This window comes from Apodemus sylvaticus, chromosome 12 (genome assembly GCF_947179515.1).
Source record: "Apodemus sylvaticus chromosome 12, mApoSyl1.1, whole genome shotgun sequence".
Classification (NCBI taxonomy): domain Eukaryota; kingdom Metazoa; phylum Chordata; class Mammalia; order Rodentia; family Muridae; genus Apodemus; species Apodemus sylvaticus.
In genome coordinates, this window is record NC_067483.1 from 70,458,886 (window position 1) to 70,485,580 (window position 26,695).

General features: G+C 39.4%; 1 protein-coding gene across 1 annotated transcript in view; it reads right to left on the reverse strand.

The window, feature by feature from the left end:
* The window catches only part of Mroh9 (maestro heat like repeat family member 9), a 56,971-nt gene extending 35,413 nt beyond the window's left edge, over positions 1–21,558 (reverse strand). The window contains exons 1-7 of the mRNA XM_052199929.1: positions 21,534–21,558; positions 20,703–20,749; positions 15,583–15,662; positions 14,868–15,003; positions 14,075–14,161; positions 10,803–10,907; positions 598–733 (exon numbers count right to left, since the gene is read on the reverse strand). Coding sequence (XP_052055889.1) covers positions 598–733; positions 10,803–10,907; positions 14,075–14,161; positions 14,868–15,003; positions 15,583–15,662; positions 20,703–20,749; positions 21,534–21,558 — 616 coding nt within the window. The remainder of the gene's footprint in view (positions 1–597; positions 734–10,802; positions 10,908–14,074; positions 14,162–14,867; positions 15,004–15,582; positions 15,663–20,702; positions 20,750–21,533) is intronic.
* Between the last annotated feature and the right edge of the window lie 5,137 nt (positions 21,559–26,695).

Sequence of the window (26,695 nt, forward strand, 5' to 3'; positions counted from 1 at the left end):
ACATTCTTAAATTTGTCTTGTTGAATGCTGGGGTGTCTTTATTCTTAGAGGCCGTCTTCAGGTTTGCTTTGGTGAACAATTAAAGTATTTGGAACTAGTTCCCCCCCCCATTAGCTTGTGTTTTAAAATCTTAAATAACAAATACCATAATCTAAGAATAGTTTTTCCTTCCTAATAAAACCTTCCCGTATTACTTGTGAGTTATTAGATGTCAGATATTAGCTTATGGCCTCTGTCAGCTCCTTGAAAGCTTATATATAATAACAATGAGGATGGAAACATGCCTCTTCTAAGAGCTTCATTTGCAAAATTTCTCCTTCCTCTCTCTTCCTGACACTACCTCTTATTCTTATCCCCACTGTTATTCAACAGTAACCAAAGATCTCTAGATAAATCTTGAAGCTGTAAAGTTCATGAAGTACCAACTAATTACAAAATTTCTTTGACACTCCTTATTTTAAATCCCTATTTTAGAAGATGAAGTCACAGATCTTAGATTAGGATTTACAAATAAATCATAGACAGAGAGGCTTGTTTAAAAGCCAAATAATTAGAACAAGTTCTTAACAGCAGGAAAAGATGGAGATGTGTCCTTACAGTTCTGACACAAGCCGATGTAGAGGACGTAATTCATGCTTGCCATTGCTTGCTGTATGATTTCAGGATCACTATGGGAACAGAAGAGAGAGAGCTCTGCAGCCAGGAGACCTAAACACGGAGCGTCGATACTCGGCTAATTGGAAAACAAAGGGCAAAGTTACAAAGCTTTGTGTAATCAACACTAAAAGTTTGCACTGGATGCTCTTAAGCAGGAGAGTAACACTCAACAGCCATTCTCAATCTGTGGGTCGCCACCACTTTGGCTAACCTCTAGCTCCAAAAAATATTTACATGACAATTCATAACAGTGGTAAAATCACAGTTATGAAGTAGCAAGGAAAATAATTTTGTGGTTGGAGGTCACCACTACATGAGGCATTGTGTTAATGAAGGGTTGCAGTGTTAGAAACTACTGACTTGAAACCTGTACACAGATCCTGGCTCTGCTGATGAGTCTCAACTTCCTGTCCCATGTAACGAAAGTAAGCAAACGAGATAATGCAGGGAGAAGTTCCTAGAAAATTGCTTGAAGTAATAGTAATCCAACCTTAGTTTATATTTCCTAATCCAGGCAGCAACAGTGGGTGGTAGCAAAGGCCTCTGTGAGGACTGAGACACCAATAAAGAAGAGACCTGCGGGGATCTCCTGCTGGTGTTCAGCTCAGGACTGCAGCTTTGAAGAGTTTCAAACTATTGTAAAGCTTTGATTTTTCTGTGCAAAACATTGTAAGTGACTCTATGTGTGAATTGTGAAACTATTTTCTTCCTAGAGTTAGTTGACTCTTATCAGAAAAATTAAGTGTTTACACCCCATAAGAACAAAACTGTCTTTTCCAGAGGCCCTGAGTTTGATTCCCAGCAACCACATGGGTCACAGACATCTGTAATGAGATCTGATGCCCTCTTTTGGTGTGTCTGAAGAGTGACAGTGTACTTGCATACACAAAATAAATGAATACATCTTTTTAAAAAAGGAATAAAACCCTCAAAGGATGTGCTTCCAATTTCCAAGCTACTGTCACAGTTTATGCATCTCTCCACATACTTTAACACATTAGCTAATTGAATATTTAGACCTTTGTCCTGAATAATGTATCTGACTGGACTAAATGCAACTACAGAAGTGGGTAGAGAGATAAATAGAGATGTGTTTTTTGGTGAAGACGTGAGTATCATTTATCACACTTGTGGGATATAGTTTTTAAAGGATAAACTGCTTCATCAACCCTCATCTTGCAGAACTGGTAAGATATTCCTAATGACTAAGATGAGTGGTTACAAGCCTAGATAGGCGGTTTTGGTGTGTTGTCATCCCTTTCTATTTAGTCTGCCTTTGAGAAGTTCAGTGGGGAAAAACCTTCATCAGTCCCTTGTGTTGCTGTGTATACACACAATTGACTAATTAGCACACTGCCTTCTTGTTAGGGCACTGGAGAGAAGGAAGGTAAATGTTTACAGTGTGCCAATGGGAACTCAAAACCCTGGTCCTATTTTTTAAGAAAGAGAAGTTTATTTCAGCTTTTGGCTCCAGAAGTATAAAACTGCATGATGGCAGCCTTATAGAGAGGACTAAATCTGGAAGGACAAAGGCCTACGAAGGACAAATTAAGTGATCTGAACTTTGGGTGCCCTTTAACCTCAATCAGCCTTTAGACTGAGAACTGAACTTCAATCCTATGTGAACCTTACCAACCACAGGTGTTTAATTATTATACTCAGACCTTTGACAACCGAAAGTTCTGGATAAATATATCTGTTGTCTAAACCTGCTAATATTAAATTTGTTATATAATTTATGGACGACACCCAGAATAGGATAATGTGTTAGATATCAATAAATAACAAATACACAAGACCTAGCCCAAATTCTTCCTTTGACTTTCCCTGATTGATCATCAGAGATTGCCAGAGCAGTCTCTGCTCCATTTGAACTTGATGGGGTCCTGTTATCCTCACTGGCCACTCTGCACACTGGAGTCTTACCATCGCTCTCTTTTTTTGTCCCTTTAGGAGGCTGGTAGCAATACATTCATCTTTCAATGTGCCGAAGGAACAAAGGCAGGAGCAACCTTTCTATCAATGGCACAATGCAACAATCCTAGCTGACACAGGAGGACATGTTTCTACTTACAGAATTCTGCTCCCTTTAATTGAATGAACAGGTATTCATGGAGTGTAGGATATTCTCTATATCATCATGTGAGGAGAATCACCATTTTAAAAAATGTTTTAATAAGAGACAAGGTTCCTTAACAGGCTAAGAGCCTCTGAAACTTGGAATGACCTAGGCAAGGGTGGTTCATAAAATGAAGTATCCGTCTAGTGTATGGGCAGCACTGTAACACACAATATGTAACTTTCTTAATAACTTAATCAGAGGACAGAACAAATGTTCTTTTTGCTAGATACTGAGATAGCAGATCTGTAGGAAGCCTGGGTTTTAATTTATTATCAGTAGGTTGGATTATGTAGTTATATACTTATGATATGATTATATTTTTCACTGACTTAATCATTTTTCTATGACATTATTTTTAAAACAAAGCTGACTTAGTGAAGTTTATATCCCCATGATCAAGATCAGCTCCTGGATAGCTAGCAATGCCCTGAAAAGTGCTGATGGGCTGCCACCTGGTGGCAGGAGTAATCACTGCAAGCCACCTCCGTGCTAGGTACTATTAAATAATAAAGAACTATGTGGATTGTCTCAACGTGGAGAAACTAACAGTTTATGACTTTGGATTCACTCCTGAATGTATGACATTATGTTTCTCACAATAAAGTGTCCTGTGGGAAAAGGAGAATGTCCTAGGCAACAGTGAGGGAAAGAGAGAAGGGACTGGTCTTGTAGGACAAAATTTCCAAATGTCTGACCGGCTCCCTGGGTGCGACTCAGTGGGCCATACCAACATATTCAGAGAGAAGTGTGTGATTAGACAGGAAGCAGAGAAGTGGTTGGCATCAAATAAGTGCTGGGTGGATAACATATGTTAGGAGTTGCATAGAAAATAATTAAATGAACATTTAGTGGGGCCCATTTGAAAGTTACTTAGAGGATAAATTGGAAAAGCAACTCTTGACGTACTCATCCACAGGAGGGAAATGTTCACAGTGTGAGGCTTTTGAGAAAGACAGCAATGATGTATTCAGAGCAGAAAGCTTCAGCAACGCTTGGCAATTAGGACATCGCTTCACTTTCTATAAGAAATTTTATAATCAAGTATAGTGATATCCAAGTATTTGCAAAGCTGTAGAAAAATGAACACTCTAAGAATATAGACCATGTGTGTAAAATAAAGCTACCTGTGTTGAGACATCAATGGGACACTGTGTTTCTAATTCCCAGTGAAGAACCCTAGGCAAACAGAATGCAACTGTAGAAAAGAAAAATGGGACAATAAGAAGTGCACGAGGCCTGGTGTGCACCTGGAGGCAGACTGGGAGCACACAGCTTGCTCTGGTGGGTCAGCACCACAGAGCTTAGGTTCCAGTCCTGAGGCCTCTGGCGGGAGCCTTCAGATCTCTGCTTCGGGATCCAAAACAGCCTGGGCTACAACACCACATCTCCAGGTCCTGCAAGAGGCCAGAGGGGCACCGGGGAGGCCGGCTGGGAGGAGTCAGTGTGCTCTGGTGAGTCCAGCAGGCCCTGGTGGGAGCCTTCAGGTGTCTGCTTCGGGATCTGAACAGCCTGGGCCACAGCACCCTGTCTCCAGGCAGTGCAGGAGGTCAGCTGTGCACCAGAGGCCATCTGGGAAGAGGCAGCTTGCATTGGTGAGTCCAGCATTGACAAAACCAACTAACACCAGTGAGAACTAGATGGCAAAAGGCAAATGCAGGAACGTCACTAACAGAAATCAAGGCAATATGGCAGCATCTGAACCCAATTCTCCTTTAACAGCATGTCATGGATACCCCATCACACCAGAAAAACAAGTCTTGGATTTAAAATCACTGGTCATGATGCTGAGAGAGGAACACATGAAGGACATACTTAAAGAAATTCAGGAGAAAATGGATCAAAAGTTAGAAGCCCTTACAAGGGAAACACAAAAATCATTGAAAGAAATTCAGGAGAATACAAGAGTCAATAAGGAGGAAACACAAAAATCACTTAAAGAAATACAGGAGAACTTTGGTCAACAGGCTGAGGTCATGAAAGAGGAAACACAAAAATCTCTTAAGGAATTACAGGAAAGCACAAACAAGCAAGTGAAGGAGCTAAGAAAAACCATCCAGGATCTAAAATCAGAAGTAGAAACAACTAAGAAAACTCAAAGGGAGACAACTTTGGAGATAGAAAACCTTGGGAAGAAATCAGGGGACATAGATGCAAATATCAACAACAGAATACAAGAGATAGAAGAAAGAATCTCAGATGCTAAAGATACCATAGAAGCCATGGACTCAACAGTTAAAGAAAATGCAAAATGCAAAAAGCTTGTAACCCAAAATATCCAGGAAATCCAGGACACAATGAGAAGACCAAACCTAAGGATTATAGGCATAGATGAGAGTGAAGATTTACAACTTAAAGGGCCAGCAAATATCTTCAATAAAATTATGGGAAAAAAATCCCTAACCTAAAGAGAGAGATGCCCATGAATATACAAGAAGCCTACAGAACTCGAAACACACTGGACCAGAACAGAAATACCTCCCGTCATATAATAATCAAAACCCCAAATGCACTAAACAAAGAAAGAATATTAAAGGCAGTAAGAGAAAAAGGCCAAGTAACATATAAAGAAAGACCTATCAGAATCACACCAGACTTCTCACCTGAGACTATGAAAGCTAGAAGATCCTGGGCAGATCTCATGCAGACTCTAAGAGAACACAAATGCCAGCCAAAACTACTATACCCAGCAAAACTCTCAATCACCATAGATGGAGAAACTAAGATATTCCATGACAAAACCAAGTTTACCCAATATCTATCCACAAACCCAGCCCTACAAAGGATAATAGGAGGAAAACACCAATACAAGGAGGGGAAGTTCACCCTGGAAAAAGCAGGATAGTAACCTTCTTTCATCAAACCCAAAAGAAGTTAACCAATCAAATTTAAAAAATAACGTCAAAAATGACAGGAAGTAATAATCACTATTCCTTAATATCTCTTAACATCAATGGACTCAATGCTCCAATAAAAAGAGATAGACTGGATACGTAAATAGGACCCTACATTTTGCTGCATACAGGAAACACACCTCAGTGTCAAAGACAAACACTACCTTAGAGTAAAAGGCTGGAAGACAATTTTACAAGCAAATGGTCTCAGAAAACAAGCTGTAGTAGCCTTTCTAATATCAGATAAAATTGACTTTCAACCCGAAGTCATCAAAAGAGATTCTGAGGGACACTTCTTGCTGGTCAAAGGAAAAATACAACAAGAAGAACTCTCAATCCTGAACACTATGCTCCAAATGAAAGGGCACCCTCATTCATAAAAGAAACTTTACTAAAGCTCAAAGCACACATCGCACCTAACACAATAATTGTGGGTGACTTCAATACTGCACTTTCCTCAATGGACTGGTCAGGAAAACAGAAACTGAACAGGGACACAGTGAAACTAATTGAAGCTTTGGACCAATTAGATTTAACACACACACACACACACACACACATATATATATATATATATATATATATATATATATATATATATATATATATATATATATATAACATTCTATCCTAAAGCAAAAGAATATACCTTTTTCTCAGCACCTCATGGTACCTTCTCCAAAATCGACCATATAATTGGTCACAAGACAGACCTCAACAAATATAAGAAGATCGAACTAATCCCATGCCTCCTATCAGATCACTATGGAGTAAAAGTGGTCTTCAATAGCAACAAAAACAACAGAAAACCCACATACACGTGGAAACTGAACAATATTCTACTCAATGATACCTTGGTCAAGGAAGAAATAAAGAAATTAAAGACTTCTTAGAAAATGAAGACACAACATACCCAAATCTATGGGACACAATGAAAGCAGTGCTAAGAGGAAAACTCATAGCCCTGAGTGCCTCCAAAAAGAAAATGGAGAGAGCATACATTACCAGCTTAATGACACACCTGAAAGCCCTGGAACAAAAAGAAGCTATTTCATCCAGGAGTAGTAGAAGGCAGGAAATCATCAAACTCAGGGCCGAAATCAATCAAGTAGAAACAAAGAGAACCATACAAAGAATCAACAAAACCAGGAGCTGGTTCTTTGAGAAAATCAACAAGATAGATAAACCCTTAGCCAGACTAACCAAAGGACTCAGAGACAGTATATAGATTAATAAACTTAGAAATGAAAAGGGAGATATAACAACAGAAACTGAGGAAATTCAAAAGATCATTAGATCCTACTACAAAAGCCTATACTCAACACAACTGGAGAATCTGGAGGAAATGGACAGTTTCCTAGACAGATATCCGACACCAAAAGTAAATCAGGATCAAATAGATCATCTAAACAATCTCATAACACCTGAAGAAATAAAAAGGGTCATAGAAAGCCTCCCAACCAAAAAAAGCACGGGACTAGATGGCTTCAGTGTAAAATTCTATCAGACCTTCATAGAAGACCTAACACCAATACTCTTCAAACTATTCCACAAAATAGAAACAGAAGGAACTCTACCCAACTCATTCTATGAAGCCACAATTACGCTGATACCAAAACCACACAAAGATCCAACGAAGAAAGAGAACTTCAGGCCAATTTCCCTTATGAATATTGATGCAAAAATACTTAATAAAATTCTTGCCAACTGAATCCAAGAACACATCAAAACAATCATCCACCATGATCAAGTAGGATCCATCCCAGGGATGCAGGGATGGTTCAATATAAGGAAATCCATCAATGCTATCCACTACATGAACAAACTCAAAGAAAAAACATATGATCATCTCATTAGATGCAGAAAAAGCATTTGACAAAATTCAGCATCCTTTCATGCTAAAAGTATTGGAAAGAACAGGAATTCAAGGCCCATACCTAAACATCGTTAATGCAATATACAGCAAACGGTAGCCAACATCAAACTAAACGGAGAGAAACTTGAAGCAATCCCACTAAAATCAGGGACTAGACAGGGCTGTCGTCTCTCTCCATATCTTTTCAATATAGTACTTGAAGTTCTAGCTAGAGCAATGAGACAACATAAGGAGGTCAAGGGGATACAAATTGGAAAGGAAGAAGTCAAATTATCACTATTTGCAGATGACATGATAGTCTACTTAAGGGACCCAAAAACCTCCACCAGAGAACTCCTACATCTGATAAACAACTTCAGCAATGTGGCTGGTTATAAAATCAACTCAAGCAAATCAGTTGCCTTCCTATACTTAAAGGATAAGCAGGCTAAGAAAGAAGTTAGGGAAATGACACCCTTCACAATAGCACAAACAATATAAAGTATCTTGGTGTGACTCTAACCAAACAAATGAAAGATCTATATGACAGGAACTTCTGGTCTCTGAAGAAGGAAATCGAAGAAGACCTCAGAAAATGGAAAAATCTGCCATGCTCGTGGATCGGCAGGATTAATATAGTTAAAATGGCCATCTTGCCAAAAGCGATCTCCAGATTCAATGCAATCCCCATCAAAATCCCAACTCAGTTCTTCACAGAGTTAGAAAAAGCAATTCTCAAATTCATCTGGAATAACAAAAAACCCAGGATAGCTAAAACTATTCTCAACAAGAAAAGAAATTCTGGGGGAATCAGTATCCCTGACTTCAAGCAATACTACAGAGCAATAGTGTTAAAAATTGCATGGTACTGGCACAGTGACAGACAAGTGGACCAATGGAAAAGAATTGAAGATCCAGAAATGAACCCACACACCTATGGTCACTTGATCTTACAAAGGAGCCGAAAACATCCAGTGGAAAAAAGATAGCCTTTTCAACAAATGATGCTGGTTCAATTGGAGGTCAGCATGCAGAAGAATGCGAATTGATCCATTCTTATCTCCATGTACTAAACTTCACTCCAAGTGGATCAAGGACCTCCATGTAAAACCAGACACACTGAAACTAATAGAAAAGAATCTGGGGAAAGAATCTTGAGGACATGGGCACGGGGGAAATGTTCCTGAACAGATCCCAATAGCTTATGCTCTAAGATCAAGAATTGACAAATGGGACCTCATCAAATTACAAAGTTTCTGTAAGGCAAAGGACACTGTTAAAAGGACAAAAGATCTATACCACACGAACTTTAGGTCTTCAGGCAACCATCAAATTGGGAAAGGATATTCACTAACCCTACATCTGATAGAGGGCTAATATCCAACATATACAATGAACTCAAGAAGTTAGACCCCACGGAACCAAATAACCCTATTTAAAAATGGAGTACAGAGCTAAACAAAGAATTTTTACCTGAAGAAATTCAGATGGCCGAGAGACACCTTAAGAAGTGCTCAACATCATTAGTCATTAGGGAAATGCAAATCAAAACAACCCTGAGGTTTCACCTTACACCAGTCAGAATGGCTAAGGTCAAAAACTCAGGAGACAGCAGGTGTTGGCAAGGATGTGGAGAAAGAGGAACACTCCTCCACTGCTGGTGGGGCTGTAAGGTGGTACAACCACTTTGGAAATCAGTCTGGAGGTTCCTCATAAAAGTGGACATGACACTTCTGGAGGACCCTGCTATACTTCTCCTGGGCATATACCCAAAAGATCCCCTGGCATGCAATAAAGACACATGCTCCATTATGTTCATAGCAGCCTTATTCATAATAGCCAGAAGCTAGAAAGAACCCAGATGCCCCTCAAAGGAGGAATGGATACAGAAAATGTGGTATATTTACACAATGGAATACTACTCAGCAATTAGAAACAATGAATTCACAAAATTTTTAGGCAAATGATTTGATCTGGAAAATATCATCCTAAGTGAGGCAACCCAATTACAAAAGAATACACACGGAATGCAATCTCTGATAAGTGGATATTAATTAGCCCAGAAGCCCTGAATACCCAAGGCACAAATTGCATAACAAATGACTCTCATGAAGAAGTATGGAGAGGGTCCTGATCCTGGAAAGGATTGATCTAGCATTGGAGGGGAGTACCAGGACAGAGAAAAAGGAGGGAGTTGATTGGAGAATGGATGGAGAGAAGAAGGTTTATGGGACATATGGGGAGGGAGGATCCATGAAAGGGGAAATCATTTGGAATGTAAACAAAGAATATAGAAAAAAATGGGATAATAAACATGTAGCTTAACAGGAAGCGTATTACACTTACAGGGACAGAGTGAAGTGCCTAATGGTCTAGGTGAATTTGTGTTATCTGTATGGCCAGAGGCTCCCCCAGGCTCCCACAAGTACAACCAGAGTGAGATACATAATAGTCTAGGTGACCATTGTGTTATCTCTACTGGGCAGGGGCTGCCCCAAGCTCCTAAAACCAGGACTGGAGATGGCTCACAACATAGATGACCTCTACCCTCTATGATCAGAACATAAAGATTTCTCCCTAGGCCCGTACAATAATACACAATACACATAGCTCATTTCCAGAACCCATCTTGCGGGAGGTAGTGATACATACTATAAGAAGAATTTCGATATGTGCATGCCTCCTGTGCATGGAAGACAATCAGGTACAGATTACCCAGATAATCCTATGAATTATACCAGGAACCCCTTTCCCAAATTATGCTATGTTTAAATATGCTTACAATAAACTTTCCAGGGTCAGACTCTAGAAATTTAAACCAACACTGACTACTGAGTTGTATTGAACCAGATTTCCTTCTTACCCCATGAGGATGTTACTCTGTAAGACATAGAATTTTATGAATCCTCACAATTAGTTGTATGCATTTGAAAATAAAATAAAATGTTTTACAAGACAGGAAATAAGGTAAGAATGAAATATCTGTGATATTACAAAAAAACACTGGGTCAACAGAATCTAAATAGTCAGTATAAATCTGGAATTTGACATGCCCATTGTATGTGGGTAAAATAGAATACAGTTTAGTCAATTACTGGGAAAAGCACTGCTCTCATTGATTCAGGGTGATGGAGGGTGTTGACTCTTTCCATATAACTGTGCCTCCCAGTCCATTAGTACTAAACCAACATCAGTGATCTTAAGACCTAAGACCTGGCAGGCAGTTCTCTAGAAGTGCAGTCTTGAGTCGGCGGCATTACTGAAGTCAGTGACTTACATATTTCTTGACCCTCTTGGATGCAAAGATTAACACCCTGGTGATGACCATCATTGCTCGTTCTTGCTGGTACAGACAATCCTCACTCATCCAAGTGGCCATTTCCTGTTGGAAATATAACAGCTGTTTTAGAACCACAATATTTCCATTTTGAAAAGTTCCTCTTCACCAGACCAAGGACCACTCCTCCCACTGATTCCCGTGACAAGGCATTCCTCTGCCACATTTTTTGGCTTGAACCTTGTGTACTCCTTGGTTGATGATTTAGTGCCTGGGAGTCCTGGGGCGTCTGGGTGGCCAACATTGTTGTTCTTCCAATGGGGCTGTAAACCCCTTCAGCTCCTCCAGACTGCCCTCCAACTCCTTCACTGGGGACCCCCACTCCAAGTCCCATGCTTGGCTGCTAGAATCTGCCTCTGTATGTGTAAGGCTCTGAAAGGGCCCCTCCAGAGACAACCAATAGATGCCCCAACAAAGGGAAAGTGAGGGGGGGTGGGAATGGGTTGAGTGGAGGGGCATATACTTGGAGACAGGGGGTGGGAGGAGGGGTTTGGGGTTTTGGGGGAGGAGGGAAACAGGGAAAGGTTTTAGCATTTGAAATGTTAATAAAGATTATATTTAAGAAAGAAAGAAAGACGGAAAGAAAGAAGTTAAGAAAGAAAGAAAGAAAGAAAGAAAGAAAGAAAGAAAGAAAGAAAGAAAGAAAGAAAGAAAGAAAGAAAGAAAGAAAGAAAGAAAGAAAGGCTTCTCTTTGTAGCTTCCAACTTTACCAAGGCAGGCAGCATTGTCTACTGATTAATCCATACTTGATCTCATTTTATCTGAAATTACAACAAACCCCAACCTTCCAATGATTGTACAACTTCCACTATTATACTAACACATTTGTGTTTCATTAAATTTATTCAACAGTTGCTGATATTCACTATAATCCAGATTTCTGGGTATCATGCTATGTCACCTCTTTGTTTAAATTCATAATTTCCCATTGAAAAACATAGAATTAGTACTTTACCTTTAAGAGAGAACTAAATTTGTATCTGATTCAGAAATATCAAATTGTATCTGATTCACAACAACTTCTTGTGTAAGTTGATGTCAACTTACACAAGAATTATTCTGCCTCTTGATTTGTATATTCTGGAAACAGAACCATGAGGTCTGTGTATCCACAGAACTGCCATCATGATAAGAGGACACTGCTAAGATTTATGGCTTGTACCTTCCAAGTTGTGGGGGGAGGGACACCTGGACCTGCCTGGACAGTCAAGGTATGGTTTGCTGGGATTCACAAGCAGTGTCCAAATGCTACAGATCAGCTAATGCTGTGCTCATTTGAGTACCTCTCTAGAAACTATGCCTCTGAGGACCTAGCTTGCCTCAAAAATCTTTGAAATGACTTCAGGACCCTTCTCCCATTGTCCACTTGATGGATAGAACCTGACTTTCTTCTCTGCAGATTTATGTCTTGCATAAGCGCAGATGGATCTCCAGTTCATTCGCATTCCATTACAAGCACACTTTGCTAGAGTTTACATGTCCAGGGTGAGAGTTATCCATATGTTTGCACTGCACAACACTTTAAATTAAAAGTTTAATATTTAAAGTTTATTTCCCTTCTCTCATTTTACTATAAGTGACCAAAAGAAGCAGTGTAGGGAAATGGACACTTTGCATCTTAGAAACTTCTTTTAGATAACCCAGTTCCAAAATGGAAACAGACAAGATAGAGTTACCAACATCTTAACTTCTCCCTCCAGAAGAGGATCTTACATTCAAGTTCTGCCTTTCCCGAAGTTCTAAAACACAGGCACACTTCCTCCAATATCAGCAGATGTGTAACAAGATTATCCTTTATGCTAGACTCCCGCACCTTGTTCCATGCGGCCTTTGTTTATGTCTTCCTACCAGTGTCCTGACTGCGATCATAGAAGTAGTCCATAAAAAGATTGAGATTTAGGCTTCTGCTATAGCTCATCTTCTGGCTCTCACAATGGCTACTAAACTTCTATCCAAACCATGTCTCCAGATTCTCCCATCCTCATTACCCACCTTCTCAAGTGATTACATATATTTATGTACTGTTATAAGAACAGTCCTATTTTTGGTACCAATTTTCTAAGTCCATTTCAAGTTATTGCAGAATATCTGAGACTAGGTGATTTAAAAATAAAGTATTCTTAGATATTCTTCTAATTCTTGAGGTTATGAGGTAGTTCAGGGTCAAGGAGCCCCTTCTTGCCGCACATCCCATTGTGGAAAGCAGAAGGGGAAAAGTATAAAGGAGAAAGAGAAGGAAGCAGGCAAGTCCCTGTTTTTATCCAGAACTTAGTTCATGATAATTCTGTTAATGGATGAGGGAATACTTCTCATGATTCATCCAGCTCTTAAAGCTCTCAACACTTGCGTTGGAGAACCGAGAGTCTAACATATGAATGTTGATGGATGTAGTAAAACATAGGAAGTGGTATACATGAAGATAAGCTGTACATGGACATGTGTGCTGGTTTCCGACATAACCTCAAACCACCTGGAAAAGAGACCCAACTGAGATATTTCCTAAGCCTCTAGCTGTGTTCACAAGGAACTGATCTGATTGATGAATGAAACAGGAAGATCTAACCCATTGTGATAACATCATTCCCTGAGCAATTGGTCCTTAACTATGTAAACAAAGAGAGATAGTTGAGCACAAGCATCCTGGCAAGCAGGATACCAATGTATATTTATTTCTCTGTTCTCTTGTCTGCAGAGATGGTGTGAGCTTCTGTCTGAGTTCCTACCAGCATAACTACCGTGCAGTTATGGATTATAACCTTCGATTGTAAGTCAAGTAAACCCTTTCATCTCCTAAGATGCTTTTGGTTAAGGTGTTTAACACAGCAACAGAAATCAAGCTATGATAGAGTCCTTAGCTTCAGCAGGTCAGCATAGCACAAACAGGCATCACCACAGAGTTGCCATTGTTGTACAGGCTGGAAGGGAGCTTACACCAATACTGTTCTTTACTGTCCTCCCTCCCTCATAATTTCTGCAGAAGACTTGACATCTCAGTTGAAGTCTATTGGCTATCAATACTATTTCATAAAACTTATTCTTTTAACAACTTAAATAAAGGAAATGGTTAACTCTGTAATTTCACATCATTAGAAATCTAGAAAAGAATTCTAACATTCTGGTACTAGATGAAGAGATAAATATGGCCAATCAGAAATAAGCAGAATGTTCTAAACTTTTTATATGTGTAATGAAACCATTTGCTTTGTTTTTACCTTTAAGATTTGTATCTTGTAGAAGTCTTTAGACACTAAAATAAGAAGAGTGTCTTCAAATATGTTGAAAATATTTTGGTACAAATTCTGAAATACAAAACAAAAACATGTAATCAGCCAGACTTAAATAAAATTTTACCAAAGATCTGTCTATCTATCTATCTATCTATCTATCTATCTATCTATCTATCTATCTATCTATCTATCTATCCATCCATCCATCCATCCATCTATCTATCTATCTATCTATCTATCTATCTCTTTGCATTTAAATGTCCTAGTTTCTTCCTGTAAACTGAGTGTGAGAAAGGTGCGGGGCAGGTGTCTCTGCTACTAAGACCTCACTAATTAGCATCTTCTATCACTCACTAGCATCTTTTATTACTCACTAGCATCTTCTATCACTTATTAGTATCCTGCACCAGTTGCAGCTCCAAGTTATGGCTCACATGCATGAAGTAGTAATGTAGACAAGACAGAAACCACAAATGTTCCTGATCTTAGGATGCTTCTTATTTGGATGCTCTCTTACTGCCTCTCCCTGCTTTCAGTAGTTACCAGCAAGCTCCTTTCTCTTCCTAAACCAGTTAATGCAAACTATCTTCACTCATTTGTTCCTATAAGCCTTGTGCTATCTGTTAAATCCAGTGGCTATAGTCAAGAAGATTTCAGGGATATGGATAAGTGAAGAAAAACTTTACATGTTAGAACACTGAAGATATAGACAAATTCTACATGCAGAGGTGCACTATGCTGGTTGCTGTAATCATTAGTAAAGGAAGAAAGAGCCTACCTCCAGGTCCTCAGTGTCCTCAGAGGTCCGCCCCATTGCTTTCACTGTACTAAGACTTGGCATGGAAAATACCTTTTTGAAAGATAGCTCTATTATCCTCAATTGTGATTCAAACTGCATCAGAGGATCTACAAAACTGACAAGAAAAAGAAATAGAACAACCAAGTCAGTGAGATTTCAAATGCAACCTAACCTGATTGGAGTTTTCTTAGAATAAAAATGCTAAGCATGAAATGCAGTTTGGGACTTTACATGGTACACAAGTTTCATTAGTCTCTTAACAGTGATGCTTTAAGTACACAGGAATGAAGTTATTTGAAAATGTGGTATGTGATTGTTTAGAAATCAGAATATTTTCCCTAGAAAATACAGTTATAGACTGAGTACATGCCCAAGTAAATCTACAAATCTACAGTGTGCCTCAGGTAATTGGGAAGTAACACATTTCTCTAGTCAATGGTACTATGTTTTACACATGTCAATATTCCTGGTGTTAGTAAGCATCTTTAACTTAATTGCAAAAGAAACCTGACCACCATTGACCAAAAATTATCTGATTATCCATGGAATCCAGAAACTCTAAGAGAGAAACCATGCTTGCTGAAATAAGTTGAATGAGTTGAGAATAACTAGCTCCTTGCCATTAGGTTTTAAATCTATAACATTTACAATATTATTTAGTTAGTGAAATCAGGGAACATTATAGCTTACATACCTGGAGTTCATGGCCAAGATCATAGATTGTTCACTTAACAGGCCTGAGTATGTATCCAGTAGGATTTCAGCTTTAAACTCCTAAGGGCCACAGAAAAAAACAAACCCAAAGGAATCAATTACAGTTCAGTGATATTCATAACATCATGTGACAATCTCCAAAAGCATAGAATAAAGGAAGAATAAAAAAGAAAATTGGATTGTAGTGGCAGAGTTCATAGGATTAAAACTAGAAGATCTGTGGTTCAACCACAGTGTCAGTGGCTTTTTTCCAGCCAGCCATTATGCTTTTGGAGAATTTCAGACTGAAGTTGTCCATGTCCTTACCAGGAGTGTGTCTATATACCACTGGAAAACTGAGTGCAATCTATAGGTGTGGACAAGGGTGATTTCAACCTAGGGAAATGCCAGCAGGGCAGTTGAAATCAACTCTTATCACAGAACATCTAAATTCACACTAGAGAATAAGGATCAAGTGCCATTTAATACACAGCTATAGGACATTACCATTTAGCCACTAATTGTGGCAATTAAAGAGCTCTCAATAGGAAGAGGTAATGCTCCCCCGCCAAAATGGAACACTCTCCAAGTAGCCAAATCAATGCAGAGAAAGAGGAGTGGAGGTGTCACACATTGGAAAGTGATGAGAGGGAGGATGAAAACCAATCCAAATATCAATGAAGTGCAAGGGAGGTTTCAGGAACAATTTTACCCAGAGATGGTACCCTGGTGTGGTACCAAGAACACAAAATGTCTGAAGAATGGAGTCCCCAATAAGTGGTATATGATGCTGGGCCCTTGTCTTGTGCTGTATACAAAAAATAAGTCATAATCCACTAAAGACTTAAATGTGAGATGAAAAGTGTAAAACTCTTAGGGGGAAAAAGTGAGGAAAAGGGTCCCCTAAAATTGGCCCTGACATTGGATTTTTGGTTGTGGCATTAAAATATAAAAATCAAGCCTGAAATAAGTCAAATTTTAAGTAGAACAAAAAGTTTCTTTATTAGAATTAAAGAAACTTCCTTGTTAGGGTGTGAACTAAGAAAATGGCATTACCCTCCAGGTCTAGCAGTCTGTCTCAGGCACAGAACATGCCTCTAGACACAGACCTCTATCTAGCCCCTCCTCTAGAGATCACTCCGACTGGATGATACAGAGACGTTATTATTCTTTCTTTAAAATTCATTTTATTTCTCTTACAGTACCAAGTATGATTTTTATTTAATCTTTAAGGAATGATTCTTGGTGGTGTGTATTGTTAACATACTACAGACTTCTGGAAAAGTATAACATCTACACTGTAGGCAACCCTCACTATAATATGAAGCTGTTTTTCATTGGACCAAAAATTCACTGGCTCCTGTCCCTTTAGCATTGACTAGCCTAACAGTCTGTCTTTGAACAGTTCTTTATGAGAAAAGTCCATGGCGCTTCTCATAAATCAGGTTCCAATTGGCCTTGTGCCCCTGGAAATCAGCTAGTACTGTTCACAATGTTCTATAGTGCATTGAGAGGCTAAAAAGATAGATTTTAACTGTTAAGCTACACTTGTAGACATGTGTCACCAAGTGCAGATGCCAGTGTTTTTCAGTCTTCCAGGTGATTTTAAAGTACAACACTCTTCCCTTCTAGAGGGCTGTCTCCTTACTGAATGTTTCAACTTCAAAAATTTACGTCCACTTTTGGTTATTAACAGTTATCATGGATGACTCTCAGAAAACAATGTCTTCCAGACAAAACCGGATAGATGTACATAGGAACTCACAGAGACTGTAGTAGCATGCACAAAACCTGCACAGGGTCAAGCTAGATAGAGTCCTAGCAATGATAGGGGGAAGTACACACATGGCCCCACCCCTAACCAAGGAGTCATTTGTAGTTGATAACTATCGGCAAAGGGAAAATCAGTTTTCCTCAATGGAGAATCATTAGGTATATCAACCACACTCTAGAGCAGATCCCATGCTCAGGAGTAGTTGGCTAATATAAAACAAACTCCATCATCTTTTTAATGTGCCTTTCCTTTCATTTTGGTCTATTTTTGTCTTAATGGTTCTTTGCTTTGATATTCAGAGAGAGAGAGAGAGAGAGAGAGAGAGAGAGAGAGGACATAAAGTAGGACAGGTATGGAGGTGGGGAGAATTGTTGAGAGTTAGGTGAGGGGAAACGAGCAATATATTGCATGAAAACCTTTTAAAAAAAAAACCAATGTCATCATCATTGTTAACTCTGAGTCCTTTTTATTTAAAATCTTTAACATTAGAGATTATTCATTCAGTAACTTTCCTCAGAACCCAGGGCAGGCAAGTGTTTTGTTTTTAGTGCCAATGACCATGATGCTAGGCTACCAACTCTACTTCCAGACTTGGAGTTTGCATACTGGCTCTGTCACTTAAATAATTACGTCACCACAGGCAAGCCACCTCCTGCCCTGTGACATTTGCTTCTTTTCAAAGTGGGAATAGCAGTAGCACTTCCCCTAGAGGGTAGTTATGATGACTGGAATGATTATTATTCGTTTTATGCACTTGGAGATGCTCAGTGATAGGCCATGAGTGTTAAATAGTAGCTGGGAGTTGTCCTTTGAACAGGGAAGTCTACTCTGGTTCTCTCTGTCTCAGTCTGACAGTAGGTCTCTCCCATCCCCTTCCCCTCCTTCCCCCCTCTCGGATTGTAGCCCTAGAACTGACTTTTTCCTTCCTTCCTCCACCAGCCCTTCCTTCCCTGTTTCCTTCTTTCTTTCTTTTTCTATTCACGACAAGATATCTTATGTCTTATCTGTCTCCCACTGGTCATCACTTCTGCCCCTGCAAGTCAGGCGTGGCCACAAATCCCTGCTAACTAGAGACCCTTTTCCTTAGAGAAGTGTTGCTTTCAAGATCCAGCTACAGGTTGGAGTTGGTTTTCACCATCTGTTTTTAATGATATCTTCCAGTCCGATGTTTGCTATGACTTCCAATGAGTTTCTTTTCCTTTTTGATTTTTTTTTGTATAGAGTTATCATTCATGTTTTTTCTTAAAAATGTGTGTGTGTGTGTGTGTGTGTGTGTGTGTGTGTACTTACCTGTATATGTACTACATGTGTACAGGTGTACAGAGACCATAAGAGAACATTAGATTTCCAGAAACTAGAGTTACAGGCAGCTAAGAGCTGTCCAATATGGGTGCTGGGAACTGAACCCAGGCCTCTGCAAGAGCAGCAGGTGTTCTTAACAAGTGAACTGTCTTTCCCACTCCTGGAATCTAGTGTTCTTTTGAATCAATATGAGTTCCTTGATTCAGTGAGTCAACATTTATAACTTGTTAACACATCTCAAAGGAACACTGGTGGTTGCTTGTTTAGGCAAGCTACCTTATTCACCACTCTACCTTAACAACTTTGAGTGTTCATTGCACGAGCATCTGTTGTCCTGGGTGGAGGCTGTGACACCCTTGTTGATCATCCTTCTTTGCCTCAAAGTTAAAACACATTCTCTTGGTTGCTGATAGGATTGGCAGCTGAGCGCTCTCTGAATAGTCTGAAATTTTCATTAACCAGAGAGCTTCATCTTATCAGAACATGTGCCCCCCTCTAAGGAGGACAACCTTCAGCTAATCATTAGCTGAAGTCATTAGCTGCAAATGATTGCTTGGTGTTAAGTAGAAGGCTCATCTACCTGTTTGTCTCAAAGAAGGTGAGTTCTGAAGAGTCATCTTGATTTGAGATATGACCCAACCCTACAGCAGTGGCGGAGAACAGTTTTCCAACTTCATAGCATTTTGTCTTTCCCCTCTACCCCATCCTTATGTTCCAACCACATCCACATCCAACTCTAATCCTCAGGAGTTTAACTGGAAAGTTCAAAAAACTGCTAGGTGTAAAAAAATCTGATTTAGAATATGTGTTCTAGGGAACTAAATACATATAACTGCATGGCTTTCTTTCATACTTGTGCTCCACCTCCTTCCTGGGACGAACTTCTCTTTCAATAGATGTTTCACCCATCTGACATAGTCCACTCAAGTCTTCTCTAACCACAGGTAAATTTGAAGGTGCCTTCAGGCACATGCCTGTCTTATCCTGCCTGCTGTACCTTCCTCAGAAGTTACAGACATTTCTTAGCACTAACTTAATTCACGTCTCCATTGGACTACAGGAAATTTGAAACTGGTTTCTGAATTTCATTGTTTTGTATCTCACAACTACAGCATGATACTGGACATATCAAAACACTCTAAATGCTACTTTTGAATAAGAAAATGAATGAGTATGAGAATTAAATACTAAAACTTCCCTTTTTGCTTTTTCCCTCCTTTGAGTGACATAGAGATGTGGCAAATGACCTCATGTCCAGGCTGGCAAAATTCAACTTGGCCATCAACTCTTACATATGTCTTAATTTTAATGATCAGTAATTTTTTTATACCTATGACCATAGTAAAACTATCTAGAAATGTTTTAATAATTATTCTGACCCACTCCTGAAAGCTTACACATTTAATTGTGGTGCTATTTTTGGTACCAACATTGACTTAAATTAAATATCCATAGCAAAATGGGGGTAGAATTTGTTAAAAGTTCAATATTTCAATCAATGTCTTTTTTTAACTGATGGATGAATAACCACTGAAAACAATAGGTATTTTACACGCTTTGAAGAGCAGAAAAGTAAAAAAAAAAAAATTGACTTTTAGTAGTGAAGGCCAAGAAAGGCCTGGGAGAAAATCATAGGAGATAAGTAGAAAAAAAGATATTTAAAGCAGAATGGCTTCTGAACAGAGAAATGATGTTATCTGGTGTGGAACTGAGGGAGAGGGGCTGTAGTTTAGTGATTTCCATGGTAACAGTATCAGAGTGCTGAGACTTGCAGAACCATCAGGGTGTGGCAGGAGTGGAGAATCAGTAGGATTGGCATGGATCCTTTTAACTTGATGCTGAAGTCCATTTCCAAATGAGTGAGATCATACTGCTATAGGAAAGAATAAGGTAAGAAGTGGGTCTCCACCAGATTGCCTCCCTGCTCTTTTCTACCCACACAAGTTAACTTCTAATTTTAATCTGCAATAAGACTGTGAATGTAATGTTTCCTCTTGAGGAGATTTCAGATGCACTAATGAATGCCCTTTTAGAATATCACATACCACATGGTACCAAGTCACAGAGGACTGCAGAGTCTGGAGTCGGGTCACTAGGCAGGAAGAGGAAAACGAGTATGTAAAGAACAATGAAATTAATTCTCTCTTACCTTAGTTAGACCTTATCTCTAAAACTCAAGATGTACTGACTTAGATGGTAAAACCACACACACACACACACACACACACACACACACACACACGCAAATCCATTATGTATATTCCAGAGCAACACAACATACAATAGCAAATGTTAGGTCATGTCATGTAAGAGGAATGTGCCAAAACTGAGTGACATGTGTTCTAAGCAGAGGGTATTTGAGAGCCTATGAGCCAATCTATAATTCAAATCTCAACATTGTTTTTTATGAAGAGAAAATGTTCATAATAATTTTTATTGTCATAGAATTTCCTGATAAGGCATCAACATATTCTTATTGACTGTCCTGAATATAACTGATAATATTGTGAACAGAAAACTTTTTCGGTGACAATATCATCCATCCAATATAATCAGAAAATTTAATAAGTATATGTTTTCTACTTTCTGTTTTTGCATATGATCAGGGAAAGTTTGTGTTATTTCTATTCTTATGGAATTTATGCAAAAATATTTATCGTAACAAATAGTGATATGTAAGTGCTGTGAATGTCTTACTAGGAAACAAGAACAGATCCCTTGACTGTCTGTCTGTCTTTCTGTCTTTGTCTCTGTATCTCTCTCTCTCTCTCTCTCTCTCTCTCACACACACACACACACACACACACACACACACACACACACACAGACACACACACTCACTCCCCTACCACCATACACACACCCTGAAGTCTTACTTGTGTTTGAAGATTCTTGGGCCATACTGCCACGTGAATTAGTCTTTCAATGATGCTACAAGGGAATACAGGGCATTGATACAAAATTAATTCCCCATCTTAGGTCTTCAAGTATTGCACATTCAATTTCCTAATTGTCATTTTTCCTTTGTCATTTCAGTTTTTGTAGGTCCAAAGCTAAGCATAGGCTTTTTTTTTAAATTTTTTTTATTCGATATAATTTATTTACATTTCAAATGATTTCCCCTTTTCTAGCCCCCCCCTCCCCGAAAGTCCTGTAAACCCCCTTCTCTTCCCCTGTCCTCCCTCCCACCCCTTCCCAGTTCCCCGTTCTGGTTTTGCCGAATACTGTTTCACTGAGTCTTTCCAGAACCAGGGACCACTCCTCCTTTCTTCTTGTATCTCATTTGATGTGTGGATTATGTTTTGGGTATTCCAGTTTTCTAGGTTAATAACCACTTATTAGTGAGTGCATACCATGATTCACCTTTTGAGTCTGGGTTACCTCACTTAGTATGATGTTCTCTAGCTCCATCCATTTGCCTAAGAATTTCATGAATTCATTGTTTCTAATGGCTGAATAGTACTCCATTGTGTAGATATACCACATTTTTTGCATCCACTCTTCTGTTGAGGGATACCTGGGTTCTTTCCAGCATCTGGCAATTATAAATAGGGCAAGCATAGGCTTTTTATACCCTCTGCTCAGGGTCCCTTTTTTCCACCCACTGTCATGTGAGCCAGGACTTTTGTATCATCTGAAACTGGGCATCCTCTTTCAGGGTCACTTAGGTTATTGGTATAACACATCTTGAGCCCATCAGGCTTCTGCCTTGTTCTCTGTTGGTTTGGGCCAAGGCCAACCCTTATCTTCTAGAACCCACCCACAGTTCCCCATCATAAAGACCCTGTCCGTGGGCCAATTACACTGTCTTGTTTCCAACAGATTAGAGATGGAGTTTCCCGGGCTCCTGAGGTTCAGATAATCTCTCTTTAGATTAATTCAAAGACAACTTATCATTCCCCATAATTACAGTTGAAATACCTTTACCTCAATGTGTAATAAAAATGAAAGCCAGCATGTTCAGAGGCTCACTTCTTATTTTAACTTTATGAACATTTAGGTCAAGAATTTTGAGGCTTGTCTTTTAATTTTTTAGAGGCAAGCTTTTCATAATTATAGCATTACGGCTTGTACTTCCTCAGTGTTCAATTCTTTGTAAAAAAAAAATTAACAAATTCATATACAATCCTTCAAAGCTCAACTCAGCTTTTCTGTTGTCTTGTCCTTACTTCTCCGTTTCCAGTAGGATTTTCCCAACTTTTTATTTTCAAACTGTTTAATTTCAATCTTTTGAAAGATTTCATTTGTAAATACTACCCCTATAAACTGTATTGCTGGCATTGGTTATAATTCAACCATATTCATGTCCTTTAATAGCTATCCAATTCATACCCATTTATTATATCTAATTCATACCCATTTATTATATTTAATCCATACCCTTTTGTTGATGCAGCAGAATGTCCCCACAGCTTAGGCTATGTCTTTTTGTTGTTAATTTTAAATATTTTATTATGCTTTTTTCAGTGTGTGTGTGTGTGTGTGTGTGTGTGTGTGTGTGTAAGAGAGAGAGAGAGAGAGATAGATAGAGAGAGAGAGAGAGAGAGATAGAGAGAGTCAGACAGACAGGGTTCATATGCCCTTTTAATAATAGGAACATGCCAGCTCCAGCATGGCTGTGTAAGGGAAGCTGTGACACTGTTCCTGTCCCTGGAACAGAGCCAGCAGGGCATGGGGTCCAGTGCTGACAATTGTTGTAGGCACAAGGCTTGTTTGTATAATAAGTATATATTTTACTTTATGCTCCTCCTTTGGGGGATGTTCTCCCTGCCAAGGTTAATGACTCCATGATAATCAGAAACAGCATGATTCCAGAAATCAAGAAGGTATTCATGTTCCTCAGCATAATGGAAATGATGTGGCCTTCAGGACAGCCTTTAAGGCTGTGGAAAAGAACTCTGAAAACATGAGTTCAAGAATCTATAAATCAATGTAAGAACTGTTCTTTACAGGATTTCTCAACTATGCAAAATATAAGGATGCAATATGAATTGTATGAAGACCTGAAGGAACAGAGGCAGTTGCATTAATGAGCCAGCTTTGTTAGAAAGATATTAAGGAAGGAGATATAGAGATTTAGGAAGTGGTAAACTCAGGGCAAAGTTCTACCCAGATAAACTTATTGTTTGTGTTTGCATTTGAAGAAGGAATAGTTTGGACTTTTAATCTGGAATGAACTACAATCTAGAAGTGGAGGGTACACCTGTGATGCAGATCTTGAGGTTGGAAGACACAGGCTTCTGATCTGGATCTTGAGGAATAGTAGACATGAAAAGGTTAAGCCCAGGCATGGTGGTACACCCCTTTAATCTCAGGAGACAAAGGCAAGCAGATTTCTGAGTTCAAGGCTAGCCTGTGACAGAGCAAGTTCTAGGTGAAGAAAATCTTAGGCCCAGGTGTGATGATATACACCTTTAATTCCAGCATTCAGGAGACAGAGTCATGCAGATCTCTGAGTTCAAGGTCTGTCTACAGACCATATTCCAGGACAGCCAAGCTTAGGCAGTGAAGAGGTTGGGAAACAGAAAGCTAGTGATAATGCAATAGAACAATGGGGCCAAGTTCCAGCTCCAGCAAGCAGAACTGGACAGCTTCATACAAGTGACTCTGCCTTTAGAGTCCAGGGGATAAGATCATAAAATGCTGATTTTGGGGATAATCAGAAGGGAACCTGGGATAAGTGATTGAATTGTTATGCAATTCCTAAGGAAGTAGTTTATTCAAAATAAAGACTGGGTTTTTGTCTGCGAGAGGGAGCTATCTTGAGCAGAAAGCTTGTACACAGAGCTATCAGCTTGCATCCAACACTGACTCAAGTCATTGGTCCACCACTCCCAAACATCTGTTCCTCAGGACTCTCTCTGAAGCTAGGTGGTCCTCTGAAGGGTTTATCTTTTTGATATGATGATTAGTTGACTAGCTTTTTTTCTTTTTCTTTTATTTTTTTGAGTATTGATGTATTTTTTTTAAATTTACTGATATATTTATTTACATTTCAAATGATTTCCCCTTTTCTGGACCCCCCCCCCACTCCCTGAAAGTCCCATCAGTCCCCTTCCCTCCGCCCGTTTTCCCACCCAACCCTTCCCACTTCCCTGTTCTGATTTTGCTCTATACTACTTCACTGAGTCTTTCCAGAACAAGGGGCCACTCCTCCGTTCTTCTTGTACCTCATTTGATGTGTGGATTATGTTTGGGGTATTCCAGTTTTCTAGGTTAATATCCACTTATTAGTGAGTTCATGAGTTTCATGAGTTCATTGTTTCTAAGGGCTGAATAGTACTCCATTGTGTATATATACCACATTTTTTGCATCCACTCTTCTGTTGAGGGATACCTGGGTTCTGGATATTTTCTTTATTTACATTTCAAATGTTTTCCCCTTTCCAGGTCTCCCCCTCAGAAATCCCTTATCCCATTCCCCTCCCCCTCCCTCTATGAGGGTGCTCTCCCACTTACCCATTCTGGTCCTCCCACCCTGGCATTTCCCTACACTGGGGCATAGAATGCCTTCAGGCCCAAGTGCCTCCCACTGATGTCCAACAAGGCCATCCTCTGCCACATATGTGGCCAGCGCCATGGATCTCTCCATGTGTATTCTTTGGTTGGTGGTCCAGTCCTGGGAGCTCTGGAGGGTCTGGCCTGTTGACACTATTGTTCGCTCCATGGGGCTGCAAACCCCCTCAGCTCCTTCAGCCCCTTCTCCAACTCTAAGTCTTAACAGGAAACATCACTGTACTTACATGACCTTTTCCATATCTTCTACTTTATTACTTTACATTTGTGTAATATTTCCATACAGTTTGCTAATGGCACCTTCACCTCCTTGATGCTTTAGCTCTATGTTTGAGTGAAGTCTGTGCACAGGGCCAGGCTTTCTCTAGTCATTTCTTGCTGGACTAATAAAGATCCTTTTCTATTAGCTTATTGAAGAGCTCCTGATAATTACATTCCTCCAATTCTTCCCATGTTTAGAACTATTTGTGTAACTTTACTGAAATAAAACATTGGCTCTTTATGGCACTCATGGCTACCACGTTTTCCCGGAGAGTTTCTTTCTTTCTTTTTTTTTTTTTTTTAGTTTCCATAGGCATCTATATTTTGCAACTTTTAACATGCTGTTTATCATATATAAGATTTCTTTTTATTTATTTATTTATTTATTTGTTTATTTGTTTATTTATTTATTTTTATTTACATTGCAAATGATTTCCCTTTTTCTGGGTGCCCACTCCCCGCAAGTCCCATAAGCCCTCTTCCGTCCCCCTATTCTTCCATCTACCCCTTCCCAGTTCCCTGTTCTGGAATTCCCCTATACTCTTGCACTGAGTCTTTCCAGAACCAGGGCCCACTCCTCCATTCTTTTTGGACATCATTTAATTTGTGAATTATGTCCTGGGTATTCAAAGTTTCTAGGCTAATATCCACTTATCAGTGAGTGCATACCATGATTGATCTTTTGAGACTGGGTTATCTCACTTAGTATGATGTTCTCCAGCTCCATCCATTTGTCTAAGAATTTCATGAATTCATTGTTTCTAATGGCTGAATAGTACTCCATTGTATAAATATACCACATTTTTTGTATCCATTCCTCCGTTGAAGGACATCTAGGTTCTTTCCAGCTTCTGGCTACTACAAATAGGGCTGCTATGAACATAGTGGAGCATGTGTCCTTATTGCATGCTGAAGAATCCTCTGGATATATGCCCAGGAGTGGTATAACAGGGTCCTCAGGAAGTGACATGCCCAGTTTTCTGAGGAACCGCCAGACTGATTTCCAAAGTGGTTGCACCATCTTGCAATCCCACCAGCAGTGGAGGAGTGTTCCTCATTCTCCACATCCTCGCCAATACCTGCTGTCTCTTGAGTTTTTGACCTTAGCCATTCTGACTGGTGTGAGGTGAAATCTCAGGGTTGTTTTGATTTGCATTTCCCTAATGATTAATGATGTTGAACATTTCTTAAGGTGTTTCTCAGCTCTCTGAAGTTCTTCATGTGAAAATTCTTTGTTTAGCTCCGTACCCCACTTTTTAAT